We start from the raw sequence: 17,040 nt of genomic DNA on the forward strand, positions 1-17,040 counted from the left end.
CGATTTTTTTTTTTGCGTTTCTCAGAATTTTTTGGTTCAATTGTATTGGTTTTTAATAAGACGATACCGATAAATGATGGGAACAAACCAAAAATCTGTGGTACACGATGAATAAATCGTGAGACGAGCCCAAAAAATTATGGGAACCGATTAATAAATCGTGGTAAATCCTGTATAAATTCTATAGAGTCATGAATTCTTGGAGATCTTTCATGAATCCTGAATATCTAGAGACTCATGAATCTTTGAAGAGTCGATTCGATATTCGAATGACTCATCACTGAAGATTCATATGAATGAATCTCAACGAAAGATTCATAAAACCCAACACTAGTTGCGTTTCATTAATCTTTAATACACGAATCTTCAGTGTTCAGCAATTCGAATCTACAACGATTGCCAAATCATTACAGATTTAAAAGGATGTTCTTAGATTCATATATCTAAGAATTCGTAATTAGCTCTGAGTTAAGAGATTCATTTATATTATATTAGTGTTCTTAAATTACATTTATCTTATGCCATTAAAAGCAAGAATCTTAAAATGTTTAAGAGTTATGATTTTCTGATTTAGTGATACAGCGAACTAGGCCGTTCTTGCTATAATTAAAATAAAGGATTTATTCATTGTGGATGTATCTATCGCGCCTAGATACGATCTTTGGAATGAATCTATACAGATACATGAATCTTGGGGGATACATAACGCTTGAGAGATTTGTGAATCTTTAGTGATACATGAATTCATGAATTCCGATATTGAATCCTAATCAGATATACCCATATCTATTATGACGTAAATGGTTCATGAGACACTCAAAGAATTCATGATACAAGATCCTCGTAAATGGCGGCGTTCTCTTTGACTCCACGAAGCACTTCTCACTGATCGATAAATTTGTTTAAAAACAGCCTTTCCGACATCTAAAACGTTACCTGCTGATACTCTACGATGTTGTGCTGACGTCGATAGTTCTCCTGCTCCTGGGCGGTGTAGCGATGGTACGTTTCGGCATTGTACGGGATGAGCACCATCGTCTGATGATAGTTGCGCAGCGGTGGTGGCGATTCGGGCCGCCGTGTTGGGCTGCGAGCGAACTTGCCGTACGTCGCGGTATCAGTCATTTGGTGGATGTGGTGCGCCGTATGTACGGCCTGGTGTTGCGTGTGAATCTGATGCGACTGCACCTGAACTGCGCTGGCCTGCACGCCCAGCGGCAGGTTGGCGCAGTTCTGGTAGATCGCCTCCTGCCCATGGTAGCTGTGGCGCGTCTGCACCGGTATGTGGTAATAGTTCCCATGCGGATCGACAGCCGCCAGCATGTTGGGCTGTGTGGCCGCGGGTACCGTAGCACCTGGCGCTTGCTGTACCGTGCCAGCCGGTTGCTGTGGTTGTTGGGCGACTCCTTTTGACTGGGTCGCTGGGTCCACGGCAGGATAGTAGCTCCAGGAGGCCGTGTGCTGGTGTGTGGTGATCTGTTGCTTGGCCGCCGCCACATGCATGCTTGGCCGGGGCAGCGTGTTCGATTGGATCGGTTGCGTTTGGGCGGGTACCGTGGTCGATTGAGACTTGGTCTACAAAGAGAGATGAAAGTTTAGGTATAAAAGAAGTATGTGACTCCCTTTTTCCAGTATCTAATTTACCTGCGGAGGTGTTGGGGCCGCAAGCTGGGCCTGCATTTGTTGCAGAATTTCGTTAGTGGAGCCGAAGCGCGGCTTTATACCCCGCACCGAGGGCCGCGAGTTGAACCCGTAGTCGTTCTGCTCGTCATCGTCGGAACCGGCGCCGGAAGCAGGCGCGGAAGTCGACGTTTCCGCACTGTACCGCTTCTTCAGACGCTCGGTACGAGCGCCTTCCTGCTGCACGAATGCCGCTAACTCGTCCGACTCTTGCCCGGGCGTTCCGGCAATCACGTCCGGTGCCACCTTCTTCCCGTCGTCATCGTGCAGTGCGGCGTCGATGTCTCCGATGCTGTACTCGGTGCTCTGCGAGCTTGCCATCGAGCTACGATCGCCCGGATGCGCCAGCGTGTAGTAGGACAGATCGTCACGCTGCCCGGCCACACACGCCGTCAGTGGGGCAAGCGTGGACAGGAACTGGCGCCGCGAGTCCACGTGTCGCTGCTGCGGAGGCTGATGGATTTGTGTGTGTGCACCCTGAATTTGAACACCCATTCCAATGTCCGGACCCGCCGGGCAACGGCAGTCCTGCCAAGGAAATCGGAACATACAGTTAATGACGGTTGGAGAGGCCGCGGCCGTGGCTCGTCGCCGTGTGACTCCTTACCTGCGGTATGATGACTATCGGGTTTTCATCCGCTTCCGGTATCTTCTCCTGCCGTCTATCGCGATGGAACAGGTCGGTGATCTTCTTGTAGGTCGACCCGTTCGAACCGCTACTTGAGCTCGATGCGGACGAGCTGGGCGAGAAGCTTTTATCTGGGATGTACTTCGGCTGCTGCGGGTTCTCTTCACCGGCCGGACTGTCCCGACGCTCCATCTCGCTGAGATCTCCGTCACCCGCCTGATCGCTACCCTCACCTCCACCCGTCTCATCGATCGGATCGTCAATGTCGCATGTAAGCTGTCGGATGCGCTCCTCCAGCGACGTAACATCCTTCACCGGGATCTTCTTCCTGTGATAACACAAAACACAAAAATATGTACAATTTTACAAAATGACAACTCATTCTTCCTCCACCAGGTCACCTACTTTGGCTCATACTTGATCAGCGATCTTCGCAAAGCGTTGCGTTCAATCGAGCGCCGTATGGTGTCCGTTTCGCCCGGACCACCACCCGGCACTGCCGTGCCCGCCGTAGCCGAAAGTGCCAGCGCAGCTGCCGCACTGTTCGGTATATTGCTCATGCTACCGGAATTGCTTGTCAGACTGTGCTGATGCACCAGCCCAGCCGCTTTCTTCGCATCGTCAAACGCCTTCAGTGCTTCCTGCGTCAGCACGGTCGAGTGTGCTGCGCTGAGGGCAGCTGGACACATGGCCGCTCCGCCACCGGCAGCACTTGTCGTGCACAGAGTTTGAGCATTGGAACAGGCGGAGGTGGCAGTGCCCGCCGAGGCGCTGGGCGTTGTTGGACCCGTGCCGGAACTGGCCGTTGTAAGCAGAGGCTGAATGGCGCTGCTAGGGAAGAGCTGACGTACGGCCGAGTTGGGCCGCAGCGCGTTGTGGAACAGTCCCGACGAGTGGCGCTTGAGCGTGTCCGACATGTAGTTGATCGCTCGGCAGGTACCCATTTCACCCTCGCCCAGCCCAGATTGTACCTCGCCGTCGCAGCACGCCTCACGGATCGTTGACTCCTCGTTGAAACGTACCGAACGCTTCGAGCTCGTTTCTTCATCCGAGGTCACTGCTGTAGAGTCGTCGTTCTATGGAGATTAAAAATATGTTTTGAATGTTACAATACTTTGGTTTATGTTGTTAATGTTGGAAGAAACGTCTCGTTTACAGATACCCATTCAAATCATCATATCAGAAAGGTTATCGAACTAACGCAATCGATCCATTAACATTGAAATTGCTCGCGACAGGAAATCAAAACATATCCTTCGACACTTTGTTTGACCAAAATAACCTTCCAGATTGGTTCACTCTAAAAATAAATGCTCCCGCATAGCTACCAGGAGTTCCATAAATAGCATCCTACGGTGCGATGCGATGACATCCAATAACCGAAAACTGTCAATTCGGTTCATGTCACCGTAAGTGCTCAAAGATTGTATCTTCGAATTCTATGAAATCAGTCGACATTAAACATTCATTCCTTCCGATGCATTTTGATACAGAAAGAAGAAGTAAACGCCATTTGTATATATTCTTCCAACCACTTTCTGCTGAGTTGGTGTTTAAAAAATGCATCTCGAAAACGGCAAACTTGGCAGTTTCCGTTTCGCTGCTTCCCATTTGTCTCTTTCTGCCCCCAGAAAACGTTCAACCATACAACGATACTTTATAAGTGTGATTCAAACAGCACCCTTAAAATGTAAAAAAGTATGAAAAAAGGTTTCAATGAAATGGTGAAAGTGAAAATCGTCTGTAAACATTGCCCCGGACCAACCGGAAAGCAAACGGATATCCTTTTGCGGTTTTGTGCAAAACCGCTCTTATCATCCGCTCGAAAGTAAAGAAAAAAGTACTCCAGATAAAAGTAAGAATTCCAAGCTTTTCTTTCGTGTTTTTCTCTCGCTTTTCAATCGGTACTTATCCGGTGACGGTAGTGGCAGTTAATGGAACATAACGCTTCCAAGGGGACGATCGAGAGATGTCGAATACCAGTGCCATCGTATGGCGTGGCGGTTGAAATAATCGATACCATCATAATAAATATTGGCGCATTTGCAGTCTAAGCACGTTCCCCCGGGCTAATAAAAGCCGCTATTTGACGGGATGAAAAATTCATATTACTCTCATATTATCCTTTCCGGTGGATTTTCCTGTCCCTTTTCCCCGGTTGCTTCTGTATGCTCAAAAAGGGGAGAAAGCTTTCGATCGCTCGGTTATTATCACTTGCTTTATCTTTAAAATATGAACGCTGTTTTACGCGTCAATCGTTCTAGCAATCGGTTTCTTAAAGCCACTCAAACGATGGTGATCACAACACATGTAATCGCAGAAGAAGTGCTATTTTCACTCTAACTGCTGGTACCAGGCACTCTGTAAAATTGTGTTTATAGCAACAAGGTTGACAGAGACTATTGTAGCTCAGTTAATTGCTTTCCAACTGAAAATTGCCACGAAATAGCTCATTGGAAACTAAACCGAAGCTCATCTATTCTCTTTCTTCGTCCATGATAATTCTGACAGGAATCTTGTAAGCCTTTAAATTAAGTTAAGGATTAGCATAAAGCAGCCTCAAGCGAATTCACGATTGACGCACGTATTTTGTCGACTGAACGGGAGTAAACGCGACGCTTTGCTCTTGAACCGAGTCAATTTAAATGGAATGATAGTATTGCTTCAAATATATTCAATTTGAATACTTTATAAGGCACAATTTTCCGCAACATTTTCCATAAATCAGTGCTTCATCGTCATAAATATTACATTACAGAAACAGCACACAAATGGATCTTTTTTTCCACTGACAATACAATAACGTTTTGATATCTCACTCAACGCGATATCATCGTTGCACAACCTTGCTCCATTTATTTTAATCGAACCGACGTGGACACGGAATAAAGAGAACAGTGGCTCCAAAGTGGACACAACGACAGTAAAATATGGTTGCGCTTTTTGTCCTTGACAAAGAAACTTTTACAGCTTTTCATACAGCAAAGAGGATGTTTCAAAGCATCACAGCGTAGGTTTTGTCAATGCTGAGGGTTTTCCCTTTTTTTGCTCTTTCCCTCTCTATATCACCATTACTTATTACTTTCCTGACTTTGTCCTTTCCTGCCCTTGTCAGCTGAGAACTAGGTCACGTACACCACCACCCGATTACACTTTTCTATACCGACCGTTTCGGTCGTCTTTCGCCGTTGTAGTGACCACCATCCGTTTTGAAAATTTCACACTTTGTGAACTCCTCCTTCACAAAAGAGTGTTGATATGTTCGTTGCAAAAATAGCACAACTTTAATCATCAACCTATTGTACGCGTATCACTACAGTTACAGCGATAGGGAACAAATCACACGCCAAAGGGAAAAGGATCTTTCACTAACAATTAAATCATTGCCTTACAACTTGTGACGCATCAGACTGTGCCTTCGTCATAAATTAAAAAGCACAAAAGCAGTGCGGGTTGACTCTATGCGTCACAAAAAGGAAATCCAAAAGCACCCGATTAGTTTCCACTGTCAGTGGAGAACAACTGCCAGACACACACACAGTCGTGCATGCAGACAGGCATTGAAGCGAAAAAGAACAAAAATAAAACCTCATTTCCAACACCAGCTTCAATCTAAAACTCTATTCTCTGAGCCATTCTCTGTTCGAGCTCCACCCAAGGGAAATGGCAAAAATACTTGATTTATTACCGAGTCGCTACGCTAGTCGACCGGTTCGCACCGAACACTGTGTGTGTGTGTGTATGTGTGTCCCTTGTGCCAGTCTCTCCAAGGATCTGCTACGCCGGTTACATCATTCCTGCACTCCACTGTCCTTCGAGGGCCTTGACGAGGGAAGTAATAAATTACATTTCCACAACGGCGCCACTGGATGTAAAAAATGATAAAATAATACACCGAACACACACTACAGACACTCTCGCGCGTACTGTTGGGTCTACCTGCGTCTTTTTTTTTTTGTTGCTTAGAACCAACACTAAAACCCTTTGGGATCATTTTGGGCCATTTCCGATTTCCGAGGTTGAGAAGCGGCACACACACACATACACACATGCGAGCCTAGTATGTGCCATATTGGCAATATGACACAAATGAAGCTTGACATGTTTCTCTAATCCCATCAACGCATCCGCACGGAAATGTGTTGCTACTGTCGATTTGGCTACTCGTTGCATCCTGCTATCTAGTGCCAAGGACTTTGTCCTACCAAAATGTGAAAAGCTTCAGCAAAATCAAATAAAAAAACGGTCAAATCAAATCAAACATAATCAGCTTCCACAAAAAAAAATCGCGTTTAATGGGTAGAGTTAATGTGTCACGACTAAACGCCTAACGACTCATTACATTCGCTAGCCCCCCGAACACGTAAGGACCATCCTCCGAACTGGGACATTAATTTAAATTAATCCCCACATTTACAAAGCCTGCAGGCAATGAAGAAATTAGCTCACCTGAACGGTCGACTGCTGCTGCTGGTGTGCTTGGTGTTGCTGCTGTTGTTGTTGCTGTGGCTGCTGTTGCTGTGGCTGGTGCTGATGATGTTGCTGTTCGTTTTTCCACAGCTTGCCTCCCTTGAGGATGCCACTTATCGCCTGCGCCGTGCTTAGTGGCTTATGTTTGGCCGGCTCGTACTGACCTGTGCCACCGCCCGGCGCTTGTTGCTGCTGTTGCTGCGAGGCACTTCCTTCACCACCGGCCATTGGCTGTCCCGTACGTAGACCCTTCTGCAGTTGCTGCTGCTGCTGCTGAAGAGATCGGTAGTCGTGGCTGGCGGCTGAGGTTGCGAGCGAAGTGCCCGGGGCACCACCGGCCACCGTCGGTACTGCGGTCGAACCACCTTCGTTGCCTGCTGGAACGATAGGTGAAAGCGTGGTGGATAAGGCAGACATCACTGTTGGTATGGAGGTGGTGCTGGTGGTGTTGGCCACCGTCGAACCCTCGACTGCACCTCCACTACCGGTCGGGCCAGGCTTTGGCCGCGTCGGCGAATCCTGCTCCTGCTCCTTTTGCACGATCCGGCGCTCGGTCACCGTGGTCATCGTAATTGTTTCCACGATGTAGCGCTGGGGCGTTTGGGATGCCGTCGCACCGCTGTCGTCACCTCCTCCCTTACCGTCACCATCTTTCACCGTCACCGACCCCGGGGTAAGCGGTAGCAACCGGGTGCAGAGCGCCGTTTTGCGAAACGACGGCATACATTTGGCGCGGACAGTATTGGTATAGCGGGGCAAAATTCAAAACAAAAATGGTGCACTTCATTAGTTTCACTGTTGCATTTGGCAGGGGCAGGCCTAGTGGCAAAGGGTAGTGTTGCAGGTATAACGTGCCAGCGTAAAACAGCGTTCGACAATCAAGAGAAAAGGAAACGGATAATGCAAGCAAGCCTTATCGCAAAAACGACCAAATTGCAGCTTGGTTTTAATTGCATTTCTGTTGCTTTGAAGTTTGCACAGAACACACGTGAAGTAGTGGGTGCTTCGAATGCAATCGTGGCGGTACTAAAGTGCGCTTGAACATTACAGAACCTCTAATATATGGTACAGTAGGCAATCCTTCCGAATGAACAGTAAGTGGCTTTTGAGAAATTCATTATCATTTGTATGCAGCCTAGTTGTGCCATTTTTTTGTATTCCTATCCAATCATGACAGTTTGGCAAAGAAGTCGACTATTTTCTAATTACATTACTAAGATCTTTTCAAATGCATGGCTCAACAGCAAGCCATCACTATTTATCGGTTGACAAAAGTTTGTAAGATCTGAAGGTTTAAGCTACGCTACCATATACAAACGTGCGAAAGGAACTACTAATTCAACTTATCCTAGCTACAGCTTCTAATTAGCGGATGCTTAGCCTGATTGCAATCTAGATGAGATGATTAAGTTCATGAACAGATTTTACACAATTTCTATAAAAAGAAATTTTTGAAGGCCGTCTCGTCTATCGGCAACTGTGCGTCTCCATCTCCTTCCGAGAGCATATCTAAATGAGAGCCAGCCATTTTCTCAGATAATTTAATTATTTTGAGAGTAATTCAGATAAAATAATTTTACAATAAAAAAAGTTATTTTCCTATACTAAACAGAACAGCAATATTTTAACGAACACCGTTCGCAGCTAACAACTGCTTGAACGCGCAAATCCTGCGCGACACAACGTCGCCTTGGGCGTTCCTAGTCGATCAACTCGGTGAAAAGTTTAACTATAAAAATGAAATAAATGCATCCAAGTCCAATTTATCGAATGTATCGAATGTAACTCCGTGCCCGCCGTGTAGGATGTTGATGTAGGAAACTCCTGCTGAGGTTTGGTGACGTGCCAGGATTGAAATGGAATTAGATTGAATTTGTTTTTGCCTCGCTTTTCCAATTCCCGTTCTGCCAGAGATGCGAGTGATGGTGGTGGTGGTAATGGTGAAGGTGATTCGCAAAAGGGTGGAGGTGACGAACGGTTCAATGCGATTTCCTCTCGAGCGTGAGATTGTGGTTGTGTATTTAAATGAACATTTTATTGAAATTTGCATTCCACGTTCCATCCTCATAGAAAGGATGGACGAATGAACGAGTGTGAGCATATGAGTGTGGTTTTCATAAAACTTAAACAGAAATTGCATTCAACAAACGTTATCGGAAGCATTGCATTTGTGTTAATTAAAATGAATGTGGATTATACAAAATATTGCGATTCAAAGATAATAAAATTGATGATTTTTTCATTATCCAAACATTACAATGCTTGCAGGCAGCACCATTTGCATTCCGATTGCATTATGAAAAATTCATACGAAAAATCATACTACAAACGTACGGAACCGAACATTCAAACAGCATACTTATGTGTTCATCCATCCGCGTCCTACCTTGCGAACCGGAATCCTGCACCTGTTTGATGGTAAGGAACTTAGGCCTTTCCTCGCCGGCTATAATCTCCTTTTGCGTAATGCGTCGTTCCGGCGAGGACTTTGTCAAGGGCACCAGCGCGATCGGAAGGGTGGCATGGGGTGGCAGCGGAGCCTCCAGCATTGGCGAAATGTCGTCCGAACATTGAGAGTCACATTCTGGAAAAAGGATATTACATATTACAAACAAAGCAAAGAGTTAAAATAATGTGAAAATATATGAGGGTTTTGTATTTGTGTCTGAATGTAGAAGAACGTTAAATAAAACAAGTCGCAGTGCAGAAATAAGAACCAATGACTAGGACTTTTAAACATTCATTTGAATAGCAAATATGAACACTAATTCAAATATCAATAAGCTGACCAACAACTCATGCTAATCTATAATATCGAATGAACCCAAATTGCAGTGCATTTTCATCAACGAACTGTATATTATTTTTCAGTTTTCGCAAAAGCTTCATTAAAGAATGCTTACTTTTTATAATGGCAATTAACTCATGCTTAGAAGAATGAAAACTCTTGAATGAGTAATATGCAAAACGAGAGCACTGCTTTAACAATAGCGTAGTTTTACATCATCAATGGCACCAAGTCACACAGGAATTATCTTCATTTTCTTCGTTTGTTGTGATGTGTGATGATTTTATCACATTAGATGTCAGTTGCAATGAGATGAGACATACTTGATTACCAAAAATATTTTATTTTTCTAATAGCTAATTGAACTAATTTATGACCAACTTATTGATGACTAAATTTTGTTATCGTCTTTTTTGTGCTAGTTATTATTGATTTATAATAATGTCAGCATTTATTTTAATGTTACAGGGTTTACCTAGCCAATCCGGCATCGTCAAAGCGTTATCGGTCGCCGTAAATACTTTTTCGGGCGACGTAAACCCTCAATTGGGCACTGTCATTTCTATTCGAGCCTTGTGAAGTATAAATCGGGCAATGTACAGAATTAACATCTTCTAGTGTTTTAAAATGTACTGGTTACATGATATATTGTATTATGTCAAACTTAGGAACCCTGAGCACAATATGATTGTAGTAGTGCATGTAGTCCACGAAGATCCATTATCTTTCTAATAGATTAATACATTAAAAAAATAAATGTCTCTTTGGTTTTGGTTTTATTGAGTTTTAGTTTTTACTACTTTTGGGTACTACCGCTGACGACAATCATATTGACAAAAAGCGTATAACTTTATCTATAATATCGTTTAATATAAATGTTTCCAGCATTAATCGAGCAATAAAAAAATGCGCACGATACTATCACAAGCACCTTATTCGAGATTATCTTACCGCACATTGACAGTTTGAATGAATAAATCAACTACCACTGGGCGATCTTCTTGCAGCCCAAAATTGTAAAAAAAAAAACCAGTCGAAACAGCACGAAAGGCGAGCAAACATATTCTACCGTTTCTAGGTTCAATCGACGACTACATTCCAAACACGCACATTTTCGCGCTCTGCCGTGAAACGGACATTTATGCAACGCACGCACACGGAATGTATCTCGCTACTGGTCTCGTAAAACCGGTGAATGATTATTCGAGCCACCGTTGGTCGAATGTTACCTTTGCGCGGTGCAGCTCAAACTACTCAATTGCTGTTACTTCCGTCGGCTTCCCGTCAGGCCCCGCACGACCTAATTCTTGTCACGATCCAGGTATTGAGCCTTTCACCCGTCAACAGTAATAGTAGCGAAGGCACGGGAGCATCAGCAAAGCGAAAATGTTTTCTATTCCAACACATGTTCTTGAGCGACGAGAAATGATCTCACGACTCGAGCACACACAATTGTCATCATTGTGTCCAATATCCAAAGAAGTGGGTGAATCGCATCAACATATGCTACCGATTTCCATCGGGACCAAATATTGATGAATTTGCCTTCAATTTCCCACGAAGAACGTAGTTCATAAAAACTCGCCCAGCACAAATACCCACTAGGCCCATAAATTCATACCGGAATCGCTTACAGCATGACAGTTTGAGTTTAATTTAATATTACATCCCACCAACTGAGGCTAAAACCGCAACTACTTCCACTTACCATACGTAATTGGTTGAAAAATGGGAACAATTTCATTGAGTTTTGTAACCATCCAACACTCTTACGATAAGTCATCGTTCTGTTTATACATTCCGACACACTACGCATGCATTTGACCCTGTAAACTGCCACACAGGAAAGGAAATGAAACTGTGTACCAAGAAATCACGGTACTAAAATAAAATTCCATGTCCACGTAATATTTTACATTTAGCACAAGCACTGTCACGAGCCTCAGACAACATGGGGAAAAGGGGAAAATGAGATAAAATGCTTGGGAAAGAATTAAGCAATATTTGCACTGCAATGCCATTCAAACACAACCAATTGCATTACACAGAAACAAAGAACTTTTCATTACACCCAATTGCGGGAGTGTTTGAATGCGGTACGCATGGAAACAAAACGTTTCGACACAGATATCAATATCAACCGATGGGATGGTGTTAAATTTTCTAGGACATACTGGTACAACCATGAATGCATTTCCCAGAATATCGCCCCAAAACCAGCACAGTCTACGCAATGCAGCTGACATGCAAATGTATCACAATTCCATAACTCATTAATCTTTCTCTCCCTTGCCGTCATGTTCACTCTCTACGATAGTGAGCAACGGAACCGTTCATTCGGGCGTGGTCTCTTTGTTATAACTCGAAGCATTGTTCGAGTGGAATCTGCAGTTCGCTCGATACATTTAATTTGTGCATTACCGAGGTAGCTTACGGCTTTGGAGCCGGATTACAATACTTATGCAATCCATTGCAGCTTTTAATTGGCAAATTAATGAAATAGCATTAAACACTTATCATACAGAATAAGTAACAACTTCAAAACCTCATATTTAGAGATTTACGGATAAAAGTCAATTTCAATTTAGAGCTGTGGAAACCACGATTTGGCAGGATTCTCAAAAAATCTGTGTCATACCGACAAGCAGGCAAAATAAGTATAATAACTAATGTGCACACGAGTAAAGTTAACTGAATGTGCAACAGCCGCACAATTCTAGGTAAATATTAAAGCTACTCTTTTACAACCCCTTCCCTCCTGTATGACTTTCAGCTTTTTGCAAATGAGCGCGTTCTATCGCATGGGAAAAATTACTCAACCGGTAATTTTTACAATCTTCATCCATTCACCTCAAGTTTCCATCTACTAGGGTCGCTTCTCATTCATTCGGCACTCTTCACATTCTTATGACGAAGACGCCGTACAAACGTTCCGGTGGTTGAACTTTCATTTCATTACCACCCTCAACAGCTCCGGCCCAGGGTGCCCTATCTTAGCATCGTTTCCACAATTATCCACGAAACGGCTGCTACAAACCGAGCCTAGCTTCATAAATTGAATGAATCGGCTTTACCTCCCGGTTGGAAGCACAAATTTGCTCTCATTGACATTGTCCTGCGCAGCAAGAAATCTCCCAGGAAAGGTTGTCGTCTGTAGCTGCTAGAACTTCACCTCAACAGCAGTGACATGACCTGTCCAGTGTACGGCAAGTTCATTTCACACTAGTACATCTTCCCAAGTGCCTCGATTAAGTTTATAGTTCAGTTAACATTCTAACAAAAATTCTCAGTACCTATTGTCGTGCTTTGAAGATTCCCATGATTAAGATTAATAAAATGCTAGCACGGACTCATCCATCACCGGCGTCAGAGTTGTCGCTGATTATATAGTTTCTTGTATGTTCTGTAATGTTTTCTTCGCTTTTTTAAGGTTAATTTATGATACATTTCTTAACAACATATTGAGGGACACTAGGTGAACGATGAACAAGGGTTATTACTACAGTTCTTGATGATTCTTCTCAAAGATTAATAAGATAACAAATTTCTAAACACTACTCAACAAATATACAAGAAATAATATTCATGAGGCACAAACATGCATGACTCCCCGTAATGTTTCGGTTATCTAGAGACGGTAAACTCGAATGTGTTCCACGAAATTCCAACAATCAACAGCGTAAAAACGCGAATGAAATACTTAACATAACCGAGATGTATGTGGAATAGCAACCGATCGAAATAAAACATAGCATCAGAAATGGCACAAATGAAAACCCATTAAACGGTGAGCATGAGCGTTGTGTATCACTGTACTCGGAAACGTTCTTCTTGAACAGATTCTGCTACCTGTGTTACCATGCGCGTCGTCCAAAATCGATACAACATTATCAGACGGCAACAACAGAGAGAGAAGGCAGAGTGATTCGAAACCACATCGAATCGATTTCAGAAGTATCGCACTTCTAACATCACCCGAAAACACCTTCCATTACAAGCCCAAAACAAGCGATTAAGTTCCACTTTTACTGCCAGCACTGTCTCCGATTCCGGTCAATATACAATTTCACCCAAGTTTGGTTTGCGGCAAGGTAAACACTGCAGCAATTGCCACCGCCCAGCTTCTTTGCGTAATTGGATGACTATTAAGACCGTGTTTAGCATCGTATCCTACCCATTACATTCGAGACATTCTTGGTCCGAAATTCCTAACCCAGGATACCTAGGAGTTGGAGCATCATGAAATAATTTATAAGGCATGCCAATTTACCCGGAGTTTTTGGTTTGGTGTTCTTTGTTATCGGTGCTACTAGTTCCTAAGTTTCCTTTTAGAAAAGTATTTGGAGCTATGTAACAAAGATGATTTTAAAGTTGTTATAATCAATTATTTAACATTAGTAAACTGTTTGCAGACATATTTGCATTATATTTCCACACTCTGGAAGCAATCTGTTCAGCAGCGTCAGCTGTCACATTATATTTCAAACCCAACCCCAATGATTTACATCTGGCCCTGACGGAGAAATACCGATTAAAATGCCGATAAAGCTTCTCAATAAGCTTGCCCCAACCGCAGCTCGCGTAATGATTTCCACCCAACAACGAGTTGAAGAATTTATTCCCTCATTCTCAAGAGCTTAAGTGAGGTTTAAGCCATCGCACATTGAAATAATGTTATGCGCATTTTGGTAGAGTACTTTGGTGGATGCTTTCATTAAGAATTTTACCCTGAATTCTTCCCCAGACTTCGTGAAACCAACTTGAATGCACCAGTTGTGAAATATTTTACTAGGACGAGGGACCCCAAAGACGTTAAGCAAAATGGCATAATTACATTTAATGGTAACATATCTACCCATATATCATAGCTTTACTACATTTTCCAAGGCACACCGAACTTCTGTGGCTTCTTTTATTTTAAATGACACAATTCTTGAAGTACGCTGAACATATAATTACCGAAATCTTGAGAATATTCGTTACCTTCGTCACTGATAGCGTTGAACGATCCCTTCAGACTCCGCGATCCTAATGACAGGAACGATGGGCAAGTATGTAATCGTAGCATATGCATTTTCATACTTTAACTTGTTTGACACACACACTCCAAACTTTGAACCAAACTTTTACATTTCGAACTCATGTGAACAATTTCACTCGCCAACGCCAAAACCTTAAGAAGATGAATCGTTTCTATCCTTCCGTCTGACTCTAATTTATTTAGCGAACACATATAAATCCCTCTAGCACACTGCACCACACGCTGAACATAGAAAAGCTCCCAAATTAACCCTTTGGGACACACGAATCATTATTTGATCATGCAGTTACTTCGCTTATGCCGTCGCACATTGGGAGGCCATCTTATTACTCGCATACGGTTTTACGAGTGCTGCTGATAGAATTAATGAACAGCCGGTACCATTTATGTTTGGTCCTCGTTCCATAAACACATCGTTACACACTGAGGGAAATGTTGAAGCACAACAAATCAGTACCACAGCTCTTATCACACCGAATCTGCTCTTGTCTGCTGGTATTTCCCAAGTGAAATACTTGGCAAAATGCCGGTACTGTGTGAGGTTATTTTTTATTTTAGCCAAAAAAACCCTCAGTGGACAAAACCTGGTTCACTTTGCCGCACACCGCACAACGTAGTTTTTTACGTTATTTTATCCAGAAATGAGAAAAAAAACACACACACACACCTCTTTCGTTCTCTCCGTTCTTGAAAAATTTCATCAGGGACGAACGCGTCAGCAAAAATAAACTGTACACTCATCCACGCACGGCAGTCAAACACGCGATGCCAATTAATTTCATTCCCCAATTTGTCAACAATTTTCCTCCCATTTTCACCTTTTAAGCACCGTTCACTATTCTTTCACCCTAGCCGGACTTTATTATTATTTCACACAACTTCCCGCATTGCTTGATTTTGCACTGGCTCGTCATTTGCGCAAGGAAACTCCTTCCTGCAGAACCGGAAATCGATTTTTCGTATTCTTAATTAAAAAGGATGCATCAGCTACTAACCCGACTCTATCAGCACATGCAACGCTCATACGCATGTTAGAATTTGTTTCGCGCGTATTTGCCCGCATCCAACATTATCGTTTTAAATAATCAACAGACGGATAGCAATTATTTTCACAAAACTTCATTTGCATCCAGCACTGTCCCTTCGGTAAGCAGTTCCGATCAAGTCAAGCAGCCCCACTCACTAGCACTATCCGAATTTGATTGCGTCCAATCGCGAGCAGTTAACTTTTTGGAATAAATTGAACAAACCGCACAGACCCGGTCCTGCTAACGATTGTGATGAAACGCAACCGGCAAACCGGACTCTCGCTAACAATCGGAGCATAATAAGGCGGTATATTCTCCCGTTTTCCGGCCCATGGGGTGAACGAGAATTTAGGAGGACCAACAGACGTCAAATGAGGGAGAGATCGACCGAGGAAAGCAAAAACAAAACGCTGACACCAGCCGATTTCACGCTACTGATCGTACGTCGAGTGGCAAGATCGAGAGCCACCGCCCGTTCTGTTTCTATTTATCGAAACCACATGACACACGGGTGTGGAGGACCCGGCTTCATCATCGCTTTGGCTACGCATACAAGCATAAATAAAATCAAAGCATAAAACGAGACAAACAGTAATAATATTTATATGTGAAACACTCGTTTGCTTCTCCCCTCTTTCGGCGAATCTAAACATAACGCAGCATAAATAAACCACTCCTTTGTGTGTGTTCCCCCAAACGATTGACCCCGCATGCATGGTTTTTCATGACGGAAATCAGGCTTCAGGGCGCTGAAGAAATGCAATGACCAGAACGATCCAGCCAGCAGCACAACGAGTCGCCATTCATTCACAACAGCACGACTCCCGGAACTTCGAAACTCGATGTGAATACTGAGCTGCGGTTGTTGCGAATGCCCATGCTGGAACACATTTCCCAGTCTAGAGTTCAAATCTAGTATAAAACAACTGCAAAATTCTTCCGTAAGAGACTTATATGCTGCTTGAATAAAGTCCAATTAAGGCGAAACCTTAGAACGAAACGAAAACTCTTGAAATACAAACCATGGCACGGTCTGAGGTTTGGTGGTTTACTAAGCTCCTAACTAAGAAACAATTTGCACACAAAAAGCACAAGACTTTCTCAAGAGTAACCTGATACTGTATGTTTAGAGAAGCATATACAAACAAAAGTATGTGGTAGCATCAGATTCGTAGTCTTCCACAAGGCCCAAACAATCTTGCTAATATTCTCATTAACCGGGCATGTGTTTATTTTGTTTTAGGTAAATACAAACCAATTTGCAAAGATTCTTTTGACAAGGAAAGTTCGTAAAACACTTTCCTCTGCACAAAATATATCATAAAGTCAGGAGAAAAGAACACAGACACCAATAAATATTTTATGCATACAGTACCTTCACTGGAAACTATTGATAAACCGTACA

At 43.3% G+C, this 17,040-nt stretch overlaps 1 protein-coding gene across 4 annotated transcripts in view; it reads right to left on the reverse strand.

The window, feature by feature from the left end:
* LOC120948443 (uncharacterized) overlaps positions 1-17,040 on the reverse strand; it is a 66,612-nt gene that overhangs the window by 4,292 nt on the left and 45,280 nt on the right. Inside the window, exons 5-10 of one of the 4 annotated variants that reach the window (XM_040364760.2) lie at positions 9,165-9,362; positions 6,758-7,428; positions 2,714-3,384; positions 2,288-2,636; positions 1,645-2,157; positions 937-1,575 (exon numbers count right to left, since the gene is read on the reverse strand). In XM_040364760.2, the coding sequence (XP_040220694.2) occupies positions 937-1,575; positions 1,645-2,157; positions 2,288-2,636; positions 2,714-3,384; positions 6,758-7,428; positions 9,165-9,362 (3,041 nt within the window). Of the gene's footprint in view, positions 1-936; positions 1,576-1,644; positions 2,209-2,287; positions 2,637-2,713; positions 3,385-6,757; positions 7,429-9,164; positions 9,363-17,040 lie in introns of all 4 variants that reach the window. The other 3 variants (XM_040364759.2, XM_040364763.2, XM_040364761.2) reach the window with 3 other exon arrangements.

The sequence above is a fragment of the Anopheles coluzzii genome, chromosome 2 (genome assembly GCF_943734685.1).
Source record: "Anopheles coluzzii chromosome 2, AcolN3, whole genome shotgun sequence".
Classification (NCBI taxonomy): Eukaryota; Metazoa; Arthropoda; class Insecta; order Diptera; family Culicidae; genus Anopheles; species Anopheles coluzzii.